At 39.7% G+C, this 21,462-nt stretch overlaps 1 protein-coding gene across 2 annotated transcripts in view; it reads right to left on the reverse strand.

Moving 5' to 3' along the window:
* Positions 1 to 21,462, reverse strand: part of UST (uronyl 2-sulfotransferase) — a 160,209-nt gene that overhangs the window by 37,598 nt on the left and 101,149 nt on the right. For both annotated transcript variants that reach the window (XM_072333475.1, XM_072333476.1), the window contains exon 5: positions 18,621 to 18,774. In XM_072333475.1, the coding sequence (XP_072189576.1) occupies positions 18,621 to 18,774 (154 nt within the window). The remainder of the gene's footprint in view (positions 1 to 18,620; positions 18,775 to 21,462) is intronic.

Consider the following 21,462-nt stretch of genomic DNA (forward strand, 5'->3'; position numbering starts at 1 on the left):
CCTGTTTTAATGTATTCTTAATTTGTGAAACAAATCACCAGCATCCACCCATCCCCTCAGAGGAGATTTCACTGGGCGATATGTGGAATTACCGCTGATATGTGATGATATATGGAATTATCTTTTTTAACCAAGTGGGCTGGGGTGTGTGTGCAAAAGCAAGCCTGGCCAGAGGTGTGTTACTCATCACATTACACAGACCTATACAAAGCTGCTCTTTGGACGCTGGATGACTTGCACCAGTTCCTGCTTTCTCTGGGCACAAAACTCTAAGGTGATATTATGTTTTTCTAGGCAATGTTATTCTGTTATCCTAAGCCACATTTATGCTACATTTTTTCCATTAACAGCATGTTTTCCTAGCAGGATACAGATCTTCCAGGGCAGAAAGTTCTGTGAGACAAAAACTTGCAAGCTGACAGATGACAGCTTTTTGCATTTAGATCACTGGAGGAGTATTCCAGAAAACAATAATAATTCAAACACAGCTGAGAAAGATATAGAGAGAAAGAAACAGAGCTACTTTGATCACACCCTTCCACAACGAAGAAAAGGATCCATCTGTAAAACTGCCCTTCATAAAGCAATCGTCATGTGCCTAAATACGCTAACCTGCAAACAAGACAGACCTATCAGAAATGTATCAAAGACATCTTGCTGTTTTTGTTTAAGCTAATGACAACAGAACTATTTCATTTCCTTTCATATACATCACCAGGGAAGTCTACATGTGCTAAAAAATATAACAGATATAGAATTTGTTCTGGAATTTTCACACGGTCACTAAAAGGGTGAAATTTCAAGCACCTTCTATAGAACATAAAGCAATTTACTGAAGTTAATTCCATTAATTCATTGCAAATACTGTATGATCTTAGATTTGAGAGTTGGGAGTCCTTTTCCCAACACAAACTTTTAAACTGTTGAAAATAAAAATGACTTTTTGGCCAGCAGAAGGGACAGGTAAGTTGAAAAACAAGAATAAAAACACTGGAGCTTCAAAACTTTCTCTGCATTCCTGCTGTCTCAATCAAAAGTGATAGAAAGGCCAGATTCTGCCATGGATGTACGGCAATTCTACGTATCACTAACCATTTGAAATAAAGAATAACAACTCAAATAGAATCACAGAATCACTGAGGTTAAAAAAAGACCACTCAGATCATCCAGTCCAAGCATCAGCCCATCCCCACCATGCTCGCACCACGGTTCTCAGTGCCACATCCACATAGTTCTTCAACACTTCCACGGACAGTGATTCCACCACCTCCCTGTGCAGCCTGTGCCGCTGCTGCACCACTCTTTCTGAGAAGAAATAGAATAAATTGTTCCTAATATCCAACCTAATACATACATGCCTGGCGAGTATTTTTCCATTAATCATCCATTAACCTGGGGGAAGCCAAGTAGCCTTTCCTTCTCTCAAAGACTTTTCAGTGCCTGCCCTGGTGGGGATACTGCAGCTCTCATTGCAGAGCCAGCAGACCCTGCTACAGCCTGGTCACAGTGCAGGTTCCTTGTTTAGGTCTGAAGGCAGACGTGAAGTGCAGGTGTGTCATGGAGGCTACAGAGGAAGCAGGGAGCTAAATAAATACTTTTCAAGTAGAAATATACTCAGGAGAGGAAATGAAATAACATGATGTGGAAAAACAGTGAGTGTGCCCAGTCGATGGTGACCTCTGCTGCTCACAAGGCTGCTCTTAATACAGTGCCACAGTCAACGGCCCAGTCTAGTCCTCACCATGGGCAGCCAAGGAAAATTATTCTATGCTGCTGAGAGCCCCCAGAATCCTCCTGAGGCTTGTCAAATGTTTTCTCACTTGCTCAGTGTTTGTAAGGAGGTCAAGCTGACCATTACATCCCTAGGACGCTGTATCACACAAACTAAACACAAACACAGAAACAAAAGATAAAATAAGCCGCCTCTTTCTCTGACTCCTGCCTGTGGATCTCCAGGTACCACAGAGCAATGAGAATGAAAATGTAAACAAAATGGCTCATAAAATGATGTGGAAGCGTAAATACGAGAGGAAAGAAGGAAAAGCTAGGAAAAGGAGGAAAGGCTTTGAAAGGCTACAGAAAGATGTACTTTTCTCTGGCTAAATTACAAAATCAAAGCACAGTTAGAATTAAGCTTTTCAAATACTAATATAACATATCTTACTGTTATCAATATGTCTTAATGTTATTTAGCTATGCAAGTTACCTATTTACATACCTTCAGAGAAAATAAATTACAATGCAATACGTATTTGTAAGCCCCATTAAAAATACTTCTATGTCATCTGTTGAAATTCAACATTCTTGTTCAATCTCAACCAAACAGTTGGATAATTACAGCCACACAGCAGCTAGGTGTTCTTCTTGGTTCAAATTCAGGTGCTGCTTGGTGCACAGTCTAACAATGCTGGCAGGAGCTGGCAATGAGGCACTGGGCATTGCTTCCCAGAGCAGTGCTTCCAGCAAAGTCTCCCAACCTGGGCTGTTATAGTATCATACCCTTCGGTGGAAGTTTGTCAGTCAGTGTGAGTGGAGACAAGCTCTCTGAGCCAGTTGATTGTCCTCTGGAGACCACAGCACACTCATGAGAGCTATGTGGACACTAACAACAGACCCCAGAAATAGCAGTGATACTTCAGGGAGATGTTCCCAAGAGATGGCAGAACTGGTCTAGCCCATCAAAATGCAGTTTTCTGTCCCTAGTTGCCCCCTTTGCACCAGCTGTGATGGCCCCTTCACGCCCATTCAGGCTCAAAAAGCCAAAGAATCCCATCTCACAGAAAGGTCACACTGATTCCCACCTCAGTACAGCTGTACCATGACTGCATATGGCACATCCCGCCTTGAGCAATACAGGTCACACTGAATATCTTCACTCACGCTGGTCTTTTATTTTGGTTATTTCATTCATGTGGTCACAGCAGTGACAAGGAAACTGCCACCAAAGCATGTGTTTGTCTCGGCCACCAGCTGGGCCAAAATAGTGCTGACACGGAGACATCCATCTGTGCTCATACACACACCTGGCAGCTGGAGCCACTCCAATTGTTTTCTTCTGTGGCACTGAGAGGCCCACTGGTGCCACCACAAACTTCTCTCTTCATTCCCCAGGAGTGATCTCTTTCACAGTGCTACCACACCTTTCGCATTTGAAGAACAAGCCACAATGTTGCTTTACCTCTGCTGAACACTACAAAGCTGAGTTAAGGTTTGCATTTTGAAACTGGCTTTTAGTCACAGATAAAATTCCCTTCAACTCTTACACCTTGCATGTCTGTTTCTGAAGAGATACAACTCTGAACGCTTTGTACAACTCTGAAATGGCCACCAGACATTTTACATATTTGCAGGTATTCACCTTCTTTTCTTCCATGTACTTGTCAGGAGCTGAAATGTGCTTTTAAAAAGAGCCCTTGGTCTCCTAAACTCACAGGAAAGTTTAACGATCATTTCTTCCAAAGGTTGCTTAAAGAACAATGGAAAAAAGAGCCTTCTCCTCACCCATACTCCTGTAAGGCACAGTGTGCTGGTGGTGAAGGAGGCAATACAACAACCTACACGAGAGATCAGAGGAACACCTGTTAGAAGGTCTCCAGGGACACTGAGAAGCAGCAAGAGCAAAAGCACCCTGCAGAGCCAGTTCATTTGATTCAAGCTGCTGTCCTGCAGCCACCTTAGCGCAAAACAGAAATTGTCATGTAAAACAAAGTGATGTGTGCTTACAAATGACTTAGTGAACATATAAATACATTCTTTTCCTCCAATTAAATTTTCATTTCTTAATTTCAGACAACCCTAACCTTTCCCCTTCTTCCAGTTCTTCAAATGCTTCCTAAAACCTCCTACAATCTGCTTACAAAGCATCAGCTAACCACTCCCTTTGGCAGGTGAGGCTGCTTACCTTCCCACCTTTCTCATCCAGATAACCACCTTTCAGTCAGAAGAGCAGAAATCCAGACACCAACAAGTGGTGGTGTAACCCTGTCAGCAGTTAAGACCCACGACTGATGTCAATCCCGCATCTCGTACAAGGTCCCTGGGGAGTCCATGGGACACAATGAAAACAACTTGGAGGGTTGGACCCTGGTAAGCTTTCAGCAGTATTCACAAGGTGATTTTGAAAGAAACCTTATGAAAAAAGTTACCACATACACAATTGTTTTGGGGAAACCACAGATCCCTACAGAGACAGTGCTCACTGGCCTGCCTGCTCATTAGTTCTTTCCACTTAGTTGGGCTACTTCATGTCAAGAGGCTGCAGAGACACCTTGTCCCCTCTCTGAGAGCAAGGTCCCTCTCTGGTATTACTGGTCTGGGTAGCAAGTCACAGCAATATGTGCACTTGAGGCAAGTCAACTGTATTGCATACTGTAAAAAACACATTGGAAAAATAAAGAGGAAAACATTCTTCCTTTAAGAAAAAAACACAAACTTGAAAACTATTTCTCAACATTTAAACTGAATGTTAACCCTTCCGTAGTGGTGGTGAAAGGACAGCCTGAAGACCTACTACTAAATATTTCTGTTTCACACAGTCCAGGGTAGCATACGAATGCTGCATTGCAGAAACAGTGTGGGAAGCTCACAGAACTCTGCAACTCTGACCAAGTGTGAGCACAGGTAGCGTAATAAGGAATGCATACAAAGTTTAATATTTTTCACGAGTAACAGCATTGGTGGGCTAAATATTAATATTCACCAATTAATGAAACTGCACTTTGTTTCATAGCATATTTTTTCTTTGTTTAAAAATGTCTGCATTATTACAGTACAACTGTTCAAGAGAAAACTGTAGTATGAAAAGCTGGAGAAAAAGACAAATATATTTTCAAGTACCAGATACTACTTAAGCCTTCTTTTAATTTTGTTCAAACGAGAAAGCTGGACATTTTGAAGCTAGTCTAGGGTAGCTTATGGTTTGCTTAGATTTAAACCGCGCTGTCCTTACATCAGCACGGATTTCCTTGATTTTTATTTTTTTATTTTGTTAAGGATAATTCCATGTTTTCTTTGAACTGACTTTCCACTTTTTTTTCTCTTCTGGCAATATATGTGTTTTTCATTTTTTCCCCCAGACCACATAAGCAAATGCGTTGCCAAGTTGAATTCCCACTTTTTTCTTTTTGATGGACTCTTCTGGCTCAGCTTATTTGCCTGCTTTTCCTGCCAACAATATATTCAGCTCTTCTTCCTGGCACCTTACCAAGTGCAGCAGCACCTAACAAAACAGTGTCTTCTGCTAACCGTCTACACGTTCATTTAGCAAGGCATACTTTATTTAGTCATATACAAATTTTTGCTGGCACTAATTGATCGACTGCCCGCAACACAAACATGTCTGTGACAAACATTAAAACCTTTTGCAGATCCCTATTTTCTACCCAACTCCTTTTGTCAGAAACCTTATTACTGATTTGTAAACATCCAGTTTTAGCAACTAGAACAGAATCACTTCATAGCTCTAAGTGGCACCTTCTCACATCTTCCTTTTCCTTTGCTTTTGTATTTTTCACCTCAAACCATCTTAGTACGGGAAATATATTAGAAAAAAAAATAAAATAGAAAGAAATGATGCCAAAAAAAGGAAGAGTGCCTGCCAGCTGGAAGAAGTGTATAAGCATTAAATAACCATCCTGTTATAGAGGGCACAGATCCAGGGAAGACCAAAAATGCAGAGCATTATGCTGTGATCAAGAATGAATCACAGAGGCAACAGCACCGAGACGGTACATTTGTCAAACCTGCTTACTAACAGCTCTTAGAAAAGAACCTGGAAAATTAGTTTGCTCAGATGATGACCCTTAATAAAGTCAATTAAGGATGGCAAATGTTCAATTCTGCAAACATTGAACAGGGAATAGTCTCCATCTCACTGACTTTCAGCCCTCATGAGTGCAGAGGGGCTGGATGCTGGCTTACAGATGCTTGTGAGAAAAGCAGTGACTCAACAGACAAGCGTAGTGATTTTTGCTCACAAAAGGTAGTTCTGGAGCACAAAGTTATGATGGGCACAACCTGGAGAGGACTGTGATGCTGAAGCCAGTGGAACTGAAGTGGGCACAGAAGAGGATGGCAGGTGAGGCTCACCCCAGCAGGGCTAGTGGCACATGGAGCGGATGCAGTCTGTGCCCAGACAGTGGTTATGACAGGAGGAAAGGCTGCTCTAGAACAAAACAGAGCCTTGAGAAGCCTTTTAGTCCATCCTTTGCTTATGGAGAGCCAAGTTTATCTGAAGCTGGTTGTCATTTGTCCAGACTGCTCATTAAAATGTTCATATGCTCTCTCTAATTTTATACCACTGCTTTAATACTCCTAAGTCAAAAAGCCTTTACTAGTATCTGACATGAATATACCTTTATGCAGCTTAAAGAAACTTCTTTTTGTCTTGAAAGTTGGTGAACACGTGGAATAATTGGAGGACAACTGCATTACAGCATATTTTTACTGATCATAAGATTTACATTTCCCTACAGTATTTCCTTTTTAAGACTGTCTTCTGGACTTTCTACAATTTCTTAGAAGCTCTGAAAGAGAACACTTTTAGGTTAGCTTTTCCAGCTCCAAGTAAAGCAGAAAATACCCTGCTGTTGCCTTATGTAAGTTCTCTTCTGAACAAGAAAGTGCTATGGAGAGAATGAGGGAATCATTTCATATCTCTGTCTTGTGGAGCCCGGCATCTTCTGTTTTACTTGAAATGTTGGATCCAAGAGATCATATGTGCTACATGTTTTCTAAAAACCAAATTGGTTAAGATACAGAGAAAACCATTGTACAGCACTGTCACCTCTCTACTCTAATAGTATTAAAAGCCTTGCAGCCCAGCCAAGCACATTATAATACAGGCTCAGTGTGAACATAGTTGATAGCAAGTCCTGCTCAGGATTGAGCAATAGTGTGCATTAAATATTGTTTGGAATGAAAAAACTGTATCACATTGAAAATCTCTCTTAACCCATATGAGATCCGGACACTTTCATATACAGAAATAAGCCCTTTGGAGATGAAATAGGTCAGAAAAATTGTCTCAAAATGAGTCAAGATGCTTTAGGAAAAATGGATAAAATGAACAGAAGATTGCCAGAACCAGCAAGTACCAGAGGGCGCTATTCTGAAATAGCAATAGGAAGAATCAGCATAGTTTTTTCAAAGAAATCTGTGCTTCTCCAACTTCGGAGAGTTCTGTGGTTCAGTCACTAAAGATGTGATAGAGACAGTCTCAAGCCTAAATTCCCAGGAAGAACAGAACAGGGACTGATAAAGGATAGGAAACTAAAGGCAGGAAGTAAAATGTCTAGTTACGGTTTTGAAATGAGATAATGATTAGGGCTGCACTGCATCTGTTCCAATACATTGCTTCTGTATAACAAAGAAAGATTAACAGTGAAATAGTATGTTTTTCAGAGTATTAATGACAGTAGTAAAGAATCTGACCACAAGAAGTTAAAGAGCCCAATTGCACTAAATGATTAGGTGATAAAATGCCAGAATAAATTCATGGCTGGTAAAGGCATATTCTGGATGACAGAAGTGTAATTGGATTTTTAAAAATAAAATGAGAGAGAGAGAAAGAGATTCAAGAAATAAAAGTCTATCAAGGGACATTAAATAGAGATGTGGATACAACGTCTGACTGAGATCTGCAAACTGAAGAATGTCAGGAGCATGTGGGAAGACAGCACTGGGGGGAAGCAGCCCTACAGTACCTCTTCAGCCAGTACTGGTGCTCCTGTCTCACCCAGGATAACCAACTGTACCTTCAATTCTCCATGAGAGCTTAATGCAGAAAGTTCTCATATTTGCATGTGATGCTACGTTAACTGCACAGATATCATGAGATTTAAAGTTTTCAAAACGTAGCTTGGTTGCTATAACACAGGAAAGCCTATTTTAATAACACGTCATTTCTGTAGTTTCACATGTTTCTCATGCCCTCTTATCGGGGACAAATGTTCTCATTCCTTTAAGCCTTGACCTCAGTACTGAAAAATCATGTTCATCGGATATCAGCAAAAACCCTAAAAAGCCTATACCAACAGAAACATTGAAATTCTATGACTACCATAATATCTTGACACAATATTGACAACAATGACATCACATAGTTTTAGTAAACATTCACAAAGCAATAGTTTCAAGATGAAAAAGTTTGAAAAAAAAGCTGACAAAAACAATTACCAGAGTTCTGAACATTAAAGATGTTATCAGAGACAAGCAACCCATGAGCCAGAAGAAAGTTAATTCCAGTGGCAATAAGCATTAAATGTGAATGCTATTTTGAACACCCTCTCAGACTGAGACAGAACCAAAGACAAATTAAACCATTCCATTTGCACGTGCTGTAACAGAAGTTTATGCAACAAGAATCGGTGAGAAAAATGCTTACTTTCTTCAATATTTAGATGATAGCTTTGATTAACATTTAGGAATAAATAACAGGCTTCCTTTACAGCAGCAAGGTGTAAATATTTTCCGTCCTTTCTGCCTACCACAATTGTAGTGGTATTTTCCCTCAAACCTCTTGGAAGGTGCGAAAAAAAAGATAAAAGCATGAATACAACTGTTTCCTTATCAGATTTCTGCCCAATGCCTTCTGACCTTGAATCCTTTCCTTCATCTCTGAGGTCTGAGATACAAAAAGATGCAGAGAGCAGAGAAGAAAACCATATTACTTCTGCATGTGGCTTCTGTGCTGCTACAGCTGGGATCGTTTCTGCTCTGCTGACCCTACCTAATTTCCCTGCTTACATAATCTCCCTGCTGAACAGCCCTAACGCTTTTCTGGATTATTACTTATCACATTATTTCTAGCAGTACCATTCTGAATAGCTGAAACAAAATGAAACAGAAATACTGATTTCCTTCTTCACTTAGACAGGACTGTCACTGTATGGACAGCTCCAACTAACTCCCAAAACAACAAGATTTAGAGACATAAAAAATGTTCTCGTTAAACTTCTTTTTAGTTTTGAGCCTTGAGTCATCTGCTGAAGTTCTTTTCTACACCCTTGAAAAACAGGATAGTGCCTTCCTGCCCACATGAAAATCCCCAATCTCTCGATCACCTCACTCCAGGTGCTTCTGCTTCCAAAAATACAACAAGAAACAAGATCAATCATAAAATCATGGCAATTTATAACTCTGCTGGACTGAGGGCTTGTTTTATCAAATACATCATCTCTTTGGATTATATTCTAATGAAATTTTGATTTGCTTCCCATTTTTCCTTCAACCACCGATGCATAGTTTTGTATTATATTGTTCCCCTTCTAAAAGAGGACAGAAAATTAATTTACTTTAAAAAATCTCATTTAGCAACCCATATTTGCAATGGAAAGTTTCCTTTTTGCCACCACTTATTGGATTTTTTCCCCAAGAAAAAGGAAATTACTCTTGACAGGCTTAGTTATGAATAGTGGCTGGCTTTGCTTGGACCAGAACTCATAGGAAAAAGTCGTGTTCAAGGTAACCTGGCTAGACTGTGTTTCAATAATTCATGAAGCAGTAGGCAGCTTTGCTGAAACAATGGTAGACCATTTTCCACAGTCACTAATAACTAATAATCAGCTAAACACTCTTTTTTGTGTTTTTTGGTTCTTCCTTTTCCTTTTTAGGTATAGCAACCACAGTTACAAGGGATATTGGAGCTTTAAAATACTAGTTAACAAGAGAAAGCTTAGAATAAAAAAACAGAAATAGGGAACGCTGCTCTGACTTGAAAGGAAAACTTCCCTACCTTGCAACAATTCACGGACCACATATTTTCTCTGCTGATATGGAAAGCCTATGGCTTCTTCTGAATGATGGGTTTACCTTTCCATTCCAGCCAGTCACCCACTGTCACCTGTGATAGTTTGTAACTGCGTCATATCATCAGCCAGCAGGCCTGTGAGTGACATGTGTTTTTTGAGTTATTCTATTTGATTTTAGTAATCAAAAAATATAGTATTTTAAAAAGTTGACGTCTGTTGAGTATCCCTTCTTTAAAAAAGGGAAGAATTATAAAGAGAGACAGGAAAAATAGTTCCTGGCAGCAATCCTCATCCTCACTTGTCTGACTATAAGGAAACAATGCAAAATACATTAAACCTTGCTCAATTAGAACAAGTACAGGTTTGCAGCTTATCACAGTCTGTTCCTTCAAGTTTCCTGCTGGTAACACCAACCTTCAGTTATACTTTATTAATTTTGCTATTTAATTTTAGGTAAAACTCACCAGAAAAGACTGAAGGAATCAGAGCATACATACATAGTGTTCTGAAGGACTCTCAGTGACCACCAGTATCTCTCAGATGCCTGTGTTTGTTTCCATTGGGTTTCTATTTCACTTAGGTGCCAAGATGCCTTACAGTATGTGGTTTGCATCAGTCCTCATCTAAGGGCACAGAAAACACTATACTTCCCAAAGCAACTTCAGTAACCACTTACCAGCTGTTCTTTTGATTGCAATTGCTTATCAGTCTGGCAAAAAGACAAAAAAAAAAAAAAAAAAAAAAAGGCAATCTATTTACTCACTGCCTGAAGTACCTGATCCTTCCATGTCCCCTGGGAAAAAAGTCAGTAGGGAGGACACTTAATGCCAGCCCAGAGCCTCTGTACTAAGAAGTTTTTAACTGAAGCTATTAGTATGCTGATAACCTCATAGTACAACTTCTACTGCTAGAAAAAAAAACACTCCTAGCAATAAAATAAAGCCATCTGCAGTAATACCTTCTATGCCAAGAAGGAAAATCTGAACATCTGGAATATCTGACACCTGAAGGATTCTCCGGGGGTAAAGCACAACAGCTACTTGCCAGGCAGGGCCAAACACCAGAGAGAACATTCAAATTCAGTTGCCAAAATAAGCCTGCAGTGTTTGGTACCTAATTAGAAGTTGCAGAAACACAAATGCATGTTTCTACCTCACAGGAGTGTGAAACAAAAAAAGCAAGATGAAACAATGAACAACTGTTTGTTGGGAAAACTATTCCCCAATTCAGATCTGTTCACTCTGTAACAAGACAGAAACAAAACCTAAATCTGTACCTTCGTGCTTCATTTTCACTTTTGAACAAAGGGTTGTTCCTTTATTTGTGTGTGCTAAGTCACAACATTTAGAATTAATGTAACAAAGTAGGATGTCAATATTTGACGCTGCAGAGAAACCAATTCATGTCCTTCTATTTTCATGAGAAAAACAGGGCTGATTATCAGCATTGCACAGGAAGTGCATCTTGCATGGGGAAGTGACACAACTGCAAGGGTTGGAAATGACTTCTAGAGATCATTGAGTCCAACCCTGCTGCTACAGCAGGTTCCCTACAATAGGCCGCACAGGTAGATGTTTTCTGTGTTGCTCTTGCAGAAAAGACAAAAGCCATGATCTACATTCTCCAAACAGGTGGTACTGGTGTAGGAGTTGCCACAACAGAAGAGTTGTGAGTCACAGGCACGAGTAGCTTTATTTAGCCAGGGCAGAAAACCACATACTGGCTTTAACATCTGAAATAAACCTCTGAAATGCCTCCCAGCTCCCCAGCATGGATATGCCCCTCAGCGCTGTCCCAGGGACATTTAGGGATCCCATACATCCTGGCTCCAGCAATGTGAGCCCAGGTACTGACCAGAACAGCATGTCCCTGGCTCCACGTGGAAGGCCATAAGGCTGTGGGGAGCTGGCTGGGTGGCAGCAACTACTTGGGGGTTCCTGGGCATTGGCTGGTTGGGGGAGAGACACTGCATTGCTGGCAGGCCATTCGTTAGTGAGCAGCTGCACTGTTAGCTGGGCTCAGCTGTTAAGTAGTTGCATTGCTGATAATTATACATATAAATATATACATATACATGTGCACACTCTCTTATCAGTGCATTTTTGTTTCCATTTTCCTCTTCCATCTTAGTAAATAGTTCTTCATTATCTCAACCCATGAGTTCTGCTTTGTTTCCAATTCTCTCCCTCATTCCATTTGGGGGAGAGTGAACAAACAGCTGTGTGGAGCTGTGCTGCTGTCAACTTAAACCACAACACTTAAAAATATAGAGTTTACCCACTTACTCTACAGTTGACAGAAGAGTTCACACCACACCCAAAAAATACACAATTGGAAAATATTTTGCTGATGACACTCAATTTAAACTAATGATAACAGGAGATACCTCAGAATATATTCAGGGCATTGCTAAAACTACTTTCAACACTACAGAGTACCTTAATTATCTTAGCCAGACATCTAAAGCACAGCACAGTCTTGAATACCTTTACGAGAACATTGCTATCTCTCATTACACTACCAGCATGCCACAGGCAGGTGATTCCACCAGCCCCAGCATCCTGAACTCTCAATGTGATTCCATCTCCTGGAAGTTTTACAAGGAAGTTTTAGAGATCGGGATTTCAGTTTATTTCACTTTGCTGGCAGTGCTGACAGCCAGAAAACTAATGTGCAAACCGCAAACGGCAAAGAGGAAGGAGAATGACAGACAAGAAATGAAGCAGGCTAATAAATTCTTTTTTTCCTTATACGTTGTCAGTTCCTGCAGTTTTTGATCCCTGCAAAGTGAATACCTGACTGCTTGAAACAGCATTATCACACCATAATGAACAAGTTCAATATATTGGCTGTTAGGGGTGGGGTGCCTCTTTTTCTATCATCCATAAAGAGCACTAAAAGGTTCTGCAGTTTCTCTATACACCGCAACATCAATAAGCTAGTTTTCAGTTAAGTGGTGAGAGCATAAAGCGACCAGAAGAAACAAACAGATCTATTCCTAGCTAGGAGTTTACTTCAGAAGGTATTTAATAGGGTTTTCTAGAGAAGGCTACTATGATTTCATTAGACAAGACTTGAAATCTTTTTAATTAATCATTAATAAAGTATCAGACTTCCACTGATAAATACATATGATATCTTAAAAAACAAAACAAAACAGATAATTTGGTGGTCAATGGCTAAATACAGTGGGTAAGGCAAAAGAGTATGCACATGTCATATTTTTCATAACGATTTGGAGATTAAAACCGGGGCAGAAAGGATCATTCTTGTACTCCATATAGTAGACTCTGTTCCGCATTTGGGATTTTCCACTCCACAGACATGAGATTCCTACAGAGTAGCTGGAGAAAACCAGCCCCCCAAGCCACCACAATGCATTTAGTCAATACAAACAAAAGAACTTTGCAAAAAGTTCTCCATAAAAATGAAGGATAATACTTCTCAACTGGGATTAATGCAGCTAGGTCCTTAAATATAAGAACATAAAATACTGTATGTACAAAAGCCTTAATGCCATGTACTGCTTATTAGTGGTGTTAAGACTCCGTAATAACGTTATATTTAAATGTGATTGGTGGTACTCAGAGCGTGAGAGTCTTCTGCTCTTTGGCTTCTGCTATCTCATGGAGTTTCTAAACACTTGTGGCAGCCAGAAATTTTCAGTCATATATAATTAACCAACAGAATGTTGCATGAAAATATATCCCAAGTTTTTAAACTCTGAAACAAAATATTGTGGATATTTCTGGTGGCTGGAACTAAATGATCTTTGAGATGCCTCCCAACCCGAGTCATTCCATGATTCTATGATTTTTATGCTGTATCTGTCTGCGTGAAAAAGGGTGCAATACAGAATGATATAATCAAAAGCACAGTATTAATAAAATCCATATCTTAATATATAAGCATGCATTATGAATTACATGAAAGATTTTAGTGCTGCAATCTTAAACAATGTTATGTTGCCAATTTACCGTATGCAATTGACTCCAATTAGTAAATGAAAACGGATTAGCAAGACATTTTCTCACACTCATAACTGCATAATGCCACACTGTTATGAATGCAAATCCATAAGGGAACATTAAAAAATATTGCTTTGTAAGTTACAGTCACTGAAAAGAAGTCTCAGACATGAAAACATTTCCTTTAATATCACTAAGTTATTTAACTAGTCCCTCCTCCAAGTGAAGTCTGAATTATCTTTCACATCATGGTCCAATAATTTATTAATATAAAATGGGAAAATCTGGGGGAACTATAGCTTGTTTAGAGCTTTAGAGCATACACAGTAGAGGAAGAGTTACAAAAACATGACAAAAATTTTGCTGTGAGGAGTTGATACAGCAAAAGGGAACAGCTGGAGACTATTAAAAGCACTCATTAGAGAGAAGAAGCAGCAAACTGTTCTAATTGGGTCAGCTGACAGGTGGCTGTGCTTCAGCAGCACCCTCCCGGCAACCACAGAGACTGATGCTGCTGTGCGATCCTCAGATGAGGGGTGCAGCTGCAAACTGTCCTGCAGCTCAGGATACACTAAAGGACCTCAAATGACCATTTCAAGTCATCTCAACACTCAACAATGCACAGGGAGCAAAATGACTACTGTATGTTTGGGAAGGAAAGGAAAACACTGAGGGTGCACAAAACACTGGTCTCTTAACTAAAGCTATGAACCCAGTAACTGATATCTCGTACACACTGCATGGATATAGGCAAATCATTTTAATCGCTGCATGCCTCCATTTCTCAACTGAAACAACTCTCACTTCACCAGACCCTCCAAAAAGTTTATGGTTCAGTCAACTAACAGGTAACCTCTGCAGAAAAACACCATACCAAAATGCTCCCACCCACAACCTGCAGGCAACTCTCCCACTCTCACCCTACTTACTTATAATGAATATCAGAAAAATCCTACATGCAGGTGACCACTTGTTAACTTACCGAGCTCTCTCTTTCTTTAGATATATATTTTATATATATAAAAAATATATCTATATAAAATATAAATCTCTCCTAGCAAATTAGCAGAACAATAATTTAGAACTGGTACTTGAACAAGTTAGAAGCCATGCTTCTAGTGACCCCAGAACTGACAGAGATTAAAGCACACAGAACCAGGTTTCCTGCAACTCAGTCAATAATGCACAGCTCATATTGCTTCCCACCCTCAATCAGTCTCAGCAGTTTTACATCAAAGTCACAGCACACATTAAAGAAAGTGAAAAAAACCCATACACACATTCTGTATTTGATGCTTCACACTGCAGTTATCCTAAGTGCTAGATAATCACTAATAGACCTTCTGGGAAAGGCAACTTCAATACAAAGCTCTCAAATATTTTTGGTTGTCACTCTTTATCAGGAGTGTTTCTTACTTTCTGCACTTTCAGGCCCCAACCTGTATTATCTGGTGCATAGTCTTGCTTAGCACAAGCAGTGATCACAGCTGCACTAACAAGAGATTGCTTGCTTTATTTACAGTAGTTCAATCTGAAACACAGTTACTCCAATGAATCTGAATTCACTATAATGAATTTGTCTCCTCTTGCAGGAATGTAGGATATGGTAACTCTTGCGAGGGAATGCTTGAGGCTCTACCTGAAGCCACTTGCCCTCACTTCAAATCACCACCCTCTCTGCAATACTCTACACTATAGCGTTGCCTCTATTATATTTGGGGGAAGCTTGGAAGTGAACTATTTAAGTGACTGACAGTAACTCAGTCCAGCACAAAGGCGCCAGGTCGAGGCAAGGAGCTCGCTGATCTGAGTGGGAAATCTCACATTGCAGCAGCTGCCTCCATCAAATCTGACTTGTGAATAAAGGACTTGTTTTCTGTCTTGGCTTTGAATTAAAATTTCGTAAACACGGACACTTGCCGAAACATTTAAAACAATTTATCTGACTCTTGAATGAATGGTTGTTTTCTCTGGAGCAGAGTCAAAGACTGAATCTCTATTCAGAGAAAATTTCAAATGATCGGTGAACAGTGGAAATTCCTGTCGCTGTTTCTGATCTTCGCAATGTCAGCGATTCTGATTTTCACAGTTAAACAAAAAGAGGAAAGAGAAAAAAAAGAAAGAGCACCCAAGGAACAACAAGACCTCAAAGTATTTTTCCAATATCATCCTCCCTTCCCTTTTTCCCCCCTAAGGTTCTGAGCTGAGAGGAAGGGATGCTTCCCTTAATCACAATCTAATGGAGCAGCAGGAGCTCACCAGGTGCAGAACTTCACAAAACTTTATTTTAAAATGTTTTTCTCCCCTTTAAAAGCCCACTTTAAAGAGGTGCTGAGTTCCCACCCTTTCCTGCTGAAGTTTCTGAGACAAAATGCATACCCTCAGCTTTTCAAGAGACAGAGGCAGTGTTCGTGGTCACTGACCAAGATGCCAGGGTGGTCTCAATAATATCCCCATTGCACAAAACACCTTGCAAAAGAAGCAAACCAGAGTATCAGTGCTTGGAGAAAAATGCAATTAGCCACCAAATATCCCAGTTTCAAAGGTTGAGTAACTTTCCTCAGGCAAACCTGACTCTGATAAAAACAGAGCAGGTACTGAACCTTAGACATTAACAGATTCTCCAGTGCATTTTGTGTCTGTATCTGCTGATGGTACAAGGCTTCTCGGGATACTGAGCAAAGAGCTCAATGTTTTGGAGCAATCAGCAGCTTTGTGTTTTTCTAGCTTTTCATCTGAGGCATAATGAAAGAAGAGAAGCAAAAGCCTCTTGAATCTTAAAAGTGCAGGAAGGATATTAGCTCACCGTCAGGCTCATTTCACATGAAATGACTTAGATTTATTTCTCTGATCAATACAGAAATTATTTAATATACTAGCAATATTATTAAGCATATGAAACACCGAGATCTCTTAACTGCAAGGTTATTGTTCAAATAGTCTCTTGTAAAAAAACAAACAAAAAACCCAAGAAAACACAACAATTTATGGTGAGTTTTCAGTACAACTAAAAGTCAAATGTTAGAGGAAGAACCATGAGGACAATGAGACTACGCCTGTGTGCTAATGGGCTGCCCTGGCTCATGGGCAGACTTAGAACCAACTGCTTAAGTTTCTTCACAGCCAGACCAGGCTATTTATTTTGCAGATTCTGAAGTTACCATGCCACAAAATCCATTACCTTTGTTTTAAAATACACGCCAACAGACTTCTTTGCACCGAGAAAAAAAAAACAAAAAAACACAGTCATGTAGCGTGTTATTTGGTCGGACAGCAGCAGTCTTAAAATGCTTAATATTCAGAATGAGAAGCTTTTGTTAAAATGAGTTTCACTGGCAGGTGGCCTAGGCATTACTCTGACAGGAACAACCACCCTTTCTGAGTAGGGCGACTGACACTCAAACTTGGCCAAGGAGGGATGGAGGACACATCACAGAGATGTTTCCAGGCTTCTAACAATCAACTGGAGATCTAACCAGACAGAAAATACAGTTTTGATAAAGGTTGCCAATGGAGACTTGGAATGACAAACAGCCCTTTCAACAAAACTAATGCCCTCAACAGATGGCCACTTTTTATTTGCTTTAGACTGTAGCTTTTTACTGACTTACATGTAGGTACATGTGTGTACATGCATGTAAAGAATATAATTTGCTAAAGAACACCCCAACACAAGTGAAATGAAGAGGTGATTTCCATTAATTTTTAAACCTACATGAACATAACAGAAGTTAGATTTATTCATTTCAGTTCTGCTTAAAAACTCATCCAGTTATACAGGAAAAGGTGCACATTGTGTCATTCCTCTGAAATTACCCAGAATTTACAGGATTAGCTGTTCACACGCCCTTGCATGACAAACAGGAAAAAAACCAAAACAACACAGCCCTGTTACGTGGAAATGCAACAATTTTTCTTCGAATCCATCTGGCCTTAGCTAGGACTGAAACCATTGCTTGGAATGTGTTCTCTTCAGCTCATCCACAGCACAACTTGTACTTTACCAGCCCTTCAAAACATCCTAAAATCGGGGTTTATTCTCCAGCAACCACAGTCCCTCACATGTTTTGTTACATCTGGCTTGCAATATGTCATGGAAGAACAAGAAGCTGTCTTATCACAGTTTTGTCATGGAACATCCTGTAGTTCTTCATTTAGCTGAGTGCAACCAACTGAAACTGTGTTATAGAGAAGGTAAGGTTTAATTCCACCTTTTTGTCTTCTTAGGTTGGTGGTGGAGTGCCAAACAAAAACCTTGCTTCCATGTTTTTCACTCAGAATTCATACAGCTACTACCAAGAGACCCTGCTCTGTGGCAAAGGCTTATGGGTTTTATGACAGTTCAGCAGTTGTGGAAAATAAGAGCTCTTGTTAGGAACAGCAGCTCATCCAGCATTATTACCTGCTCCTTAACTCAAAAAAAGAACACAAACCCAAACCCAGAACTGAGATCAGAGCCCTAGTGTGAAGAAACGGCATAACCACAAAAAATAACATAGGCTCACCGGATTGCTCAGTTTCCCAATTTTTCTCCATCAAGGCTGCACTGTTACAGCTGCAGTTTCAACCTAGAATTTTGCCTGAATATTTACAATGATAATTACTGTCAGAATTATTATGTCTAACTACCATACCATCAAGATACAACCTGGTAGAAGGACTGAAATTCAACAGCATTTGAGAATTGCTGCCAGCTTACACAGATCAAACAGGACAATCAAATTCAACAGAAGCAGTCTTCACATTAATGCCAACCAAAATAAGGTCCAGGTAAAACAAATAAAAAATGCAACGTTGCAACATTGATGCCTCAGTCTCCCATTTTTCAGGCCTGTAGTTTGAACATCAGCACTGCGTATCTACACCAGGAAATCAGCAATAGGAACCTTTTGAATAAACATACCAGATATCTTTCCTCCTGCCTCATGCTGGGGGTACGGATCATGTGATTCTGTTCTCCTCTCCAGTCTCCAAAACGTCGGAAGAAATAATTGGATAGAAATCGATTGACAGGATCTCTGATGATATTGATGTATACCGGCTGGTCTCCTCCAAACCTGGTGGGAAGAAAAATGGGTGAATGTCATCAGAAGGTTTCAGACAAGCACAGGAGTCTGTCTTTTACCTGAATTTCTCAAACTGTTCCCTATAGAGTTCAGAGAATTCACAAGGCTAAAAGCAAAGCTGAAGCTTACAGCTACTTAAAAAGCACTGCAAAAGCACACAAGATTTCTCGAGGATTAAAGGTAAACATGATATCACATTAAGCGGTAGTGGGCTATAAACATCTTAGTTATACTAAAAATAACCTTTTTCCACTGTGTCTGTGGTTATGCTTCCATTTTCTCCTTACAGTTTTCAAACAAAGAACTTTCTGCAGTTGAAACCAAGGACGAGCATTTCTATCTCTGAACATTTGCTTCCTGCCTGGAAAGTCGTGTCAGAGCAGGCAGTGCCTGACACTTACTGCCATGAGGCAGCCCTGAATCACCTTCATCTGTACAGTAAGAGCAGGAACACGCAAAGGATTTTGCTACAATCAAGCATATTTCAAAAGGCTCCGTCTGGATGAGCCGAAAGATATGCATGGTATTTCCATCTTTTTATTTGCTGTAACTTGTGCAGATCTTCCTTCCCTCACCCCCAAGCCTGCTCCATATCTGCTGGATTTGAGGTTATTTAGTGGTTACGTAGTGCCTTGCCCTTACACTGCATTTACAGACTGGAATTTTAAAACACTAATATGAAAACTCCTGCATCAAAAAACAAATTAAGTATCAATTTCAAGTACACGGAAGTCCAAGTTAAAATAAAGGGCACAAACATCTGTCTCCAGGGTCTGTAAAAAAGAGCAAAGGAACCTGCAGTTGAGGGTACCTGCCTCTGCCCAGTAGTTAGGACAAGCACGCTCCATTTAATATACAGGACACAGAAGGAGAAAGGGAGGAAAAGGGAACTTGAGTAGTTAAGGCCTGTGATTATACTGCATTTTCTGAACACTAAAATATTGACTGCTTATTTAACATCAATATTCATCACCAACAAATGATGCTAATACCCAAGCCTCTGCGATTACGCTCTTCCTTGGTAAAAACAGAAGCATGGACATTTATGTTTGGGAACAAACTTATGGATTATAATGATGTAAGACCAAGCAAATTAAACCTATTTTGATTGAGATGTTCCTAGGTGAAATAAAATTTGGAATTTACCTAATCTAATTATGATTACATTCGTCCTGTTTCCCCATTTTAGGGAATAATCTTTTGCTAAGCTTATTATGTATTTCAAAAGCTTGAGGACATAGCCATATTTAAGTATTTAAATGTTGCTCAGATGATTTTCTAAGTCACAGTTTATATTTATTTTAAGATGTGAACTATTAGAAGAGAGGATACAATTTAGATTGTAGAAGTCTTCAGTTTTTCTTCATCTCAAGTCAAATGAGTAGCTGAATACGTACAATTAAAGACCAAGGCTCTTCGTAAATACTAAAGCAAGATTATTTAAAAATACTAATTACACTAAGTGACAAGAGAAATCCCATCCAGCTCCAACTTTGTTTTTATTCCACATGATTCCTTTGACCAGCAAGCTCATTATTTATGCATACCTCTTCTAAGCCTATCATTAATTAAGAAAACAATTTCTTTATTTATGCCTATCAGGAATCTCATTGACCTTAATGCTGCAGGAGCGCTGACACAATTTGAAAACACACAGATAGCAAAAAACTTTCAAACAATCCAATTAAGAAGGCAGCTGCTCCTTGCTTCCTGATTAGTATATAGGCCCATTAGGATATATGCGTGCAAGGGAAGTTTTCTGAATCCTTCTCCAAGATGGTTTTTGTTTCTCTTTTCACCTTCATACAGAAATAAGACTCACATGAAAAACAGACACTCCTGCAGTAACCACAGAAAATTAAAGGAACTTAGGTTTGTCAGTACATATGTAAATAGAAAAAGGCTGGTGAGTGGCATGGTTTGTAGCCATGAAAATGATCATTCCAAGTGAAATTGCTGACAAGATTAGGTTGCACCTAAAGTACTGAACACGTTATGTTCCTGCTGTTTGATCAACAGTAAACTAAATACAGAAGTGAGAGGAGAATAGTAAAGAAAAGGGGAAGCGATGAAGACAAGAAGAGATGACCGTAGCAACAAGTTGTCTCAAGACAGAGACAAAGGTTACAGAAGCCACAGTGCAGGGATATCCAGCCTGGGATTTGCAGAAGACGCTAAGCCTAAGAGCTCCTCAGCAGAAAGAAAAAGCAAGAACAGATGGTTACCAGTGTTTAGATATAAATATTCAACAAATGTTCACTGCCTTTTCTGAAATAAATAAATAAATACATAAATAAATAAAAGGAGGGGCCAAATTGCATAACCAAGCAGCCCAAGCATTAGAGCCTGTAGTTCTGGTAAAGTTGTGTCCCTGAACATCTGAACTTCAGACTTGTTACCAACAGCCCTGAGAAGAGACATATGCAAACTCGTCTGTCCCCAGAGGATGGCTGGGATGGGAAGTCACTCTCTGAGAACTCACAGGAACTTATTTCTGAAATAGAGATTGCAGCCTCACAGAAAAGCAGGCAGCTCAAATTTCTGATTTCTTGCATACTTTAACAAACAAACAAAAAACAAACAAACAAAAAAAACATCAAAAGGAAAATCAATGCTCCATTTGGCCGAGTATGTTCTGTGCATTTTTAGTTACCTATCAGCCACATTATATTAAAGATT

This window comes from Excalfactoria chinensis, chromosome 3 (assembly GCF_039878825.1).
Source record: "Excalfactoria chinensis isolate bCotChi1 chromosome 3, bCotChi1.hap2, whole genome shotgun sequence".
NCBI classification, from domain to species: Eukaryota; Metazoa; Chordata; class Aves; order Galliformes; family Phasianidae; genus Excalfactoria; species Excalfactoria chinensis.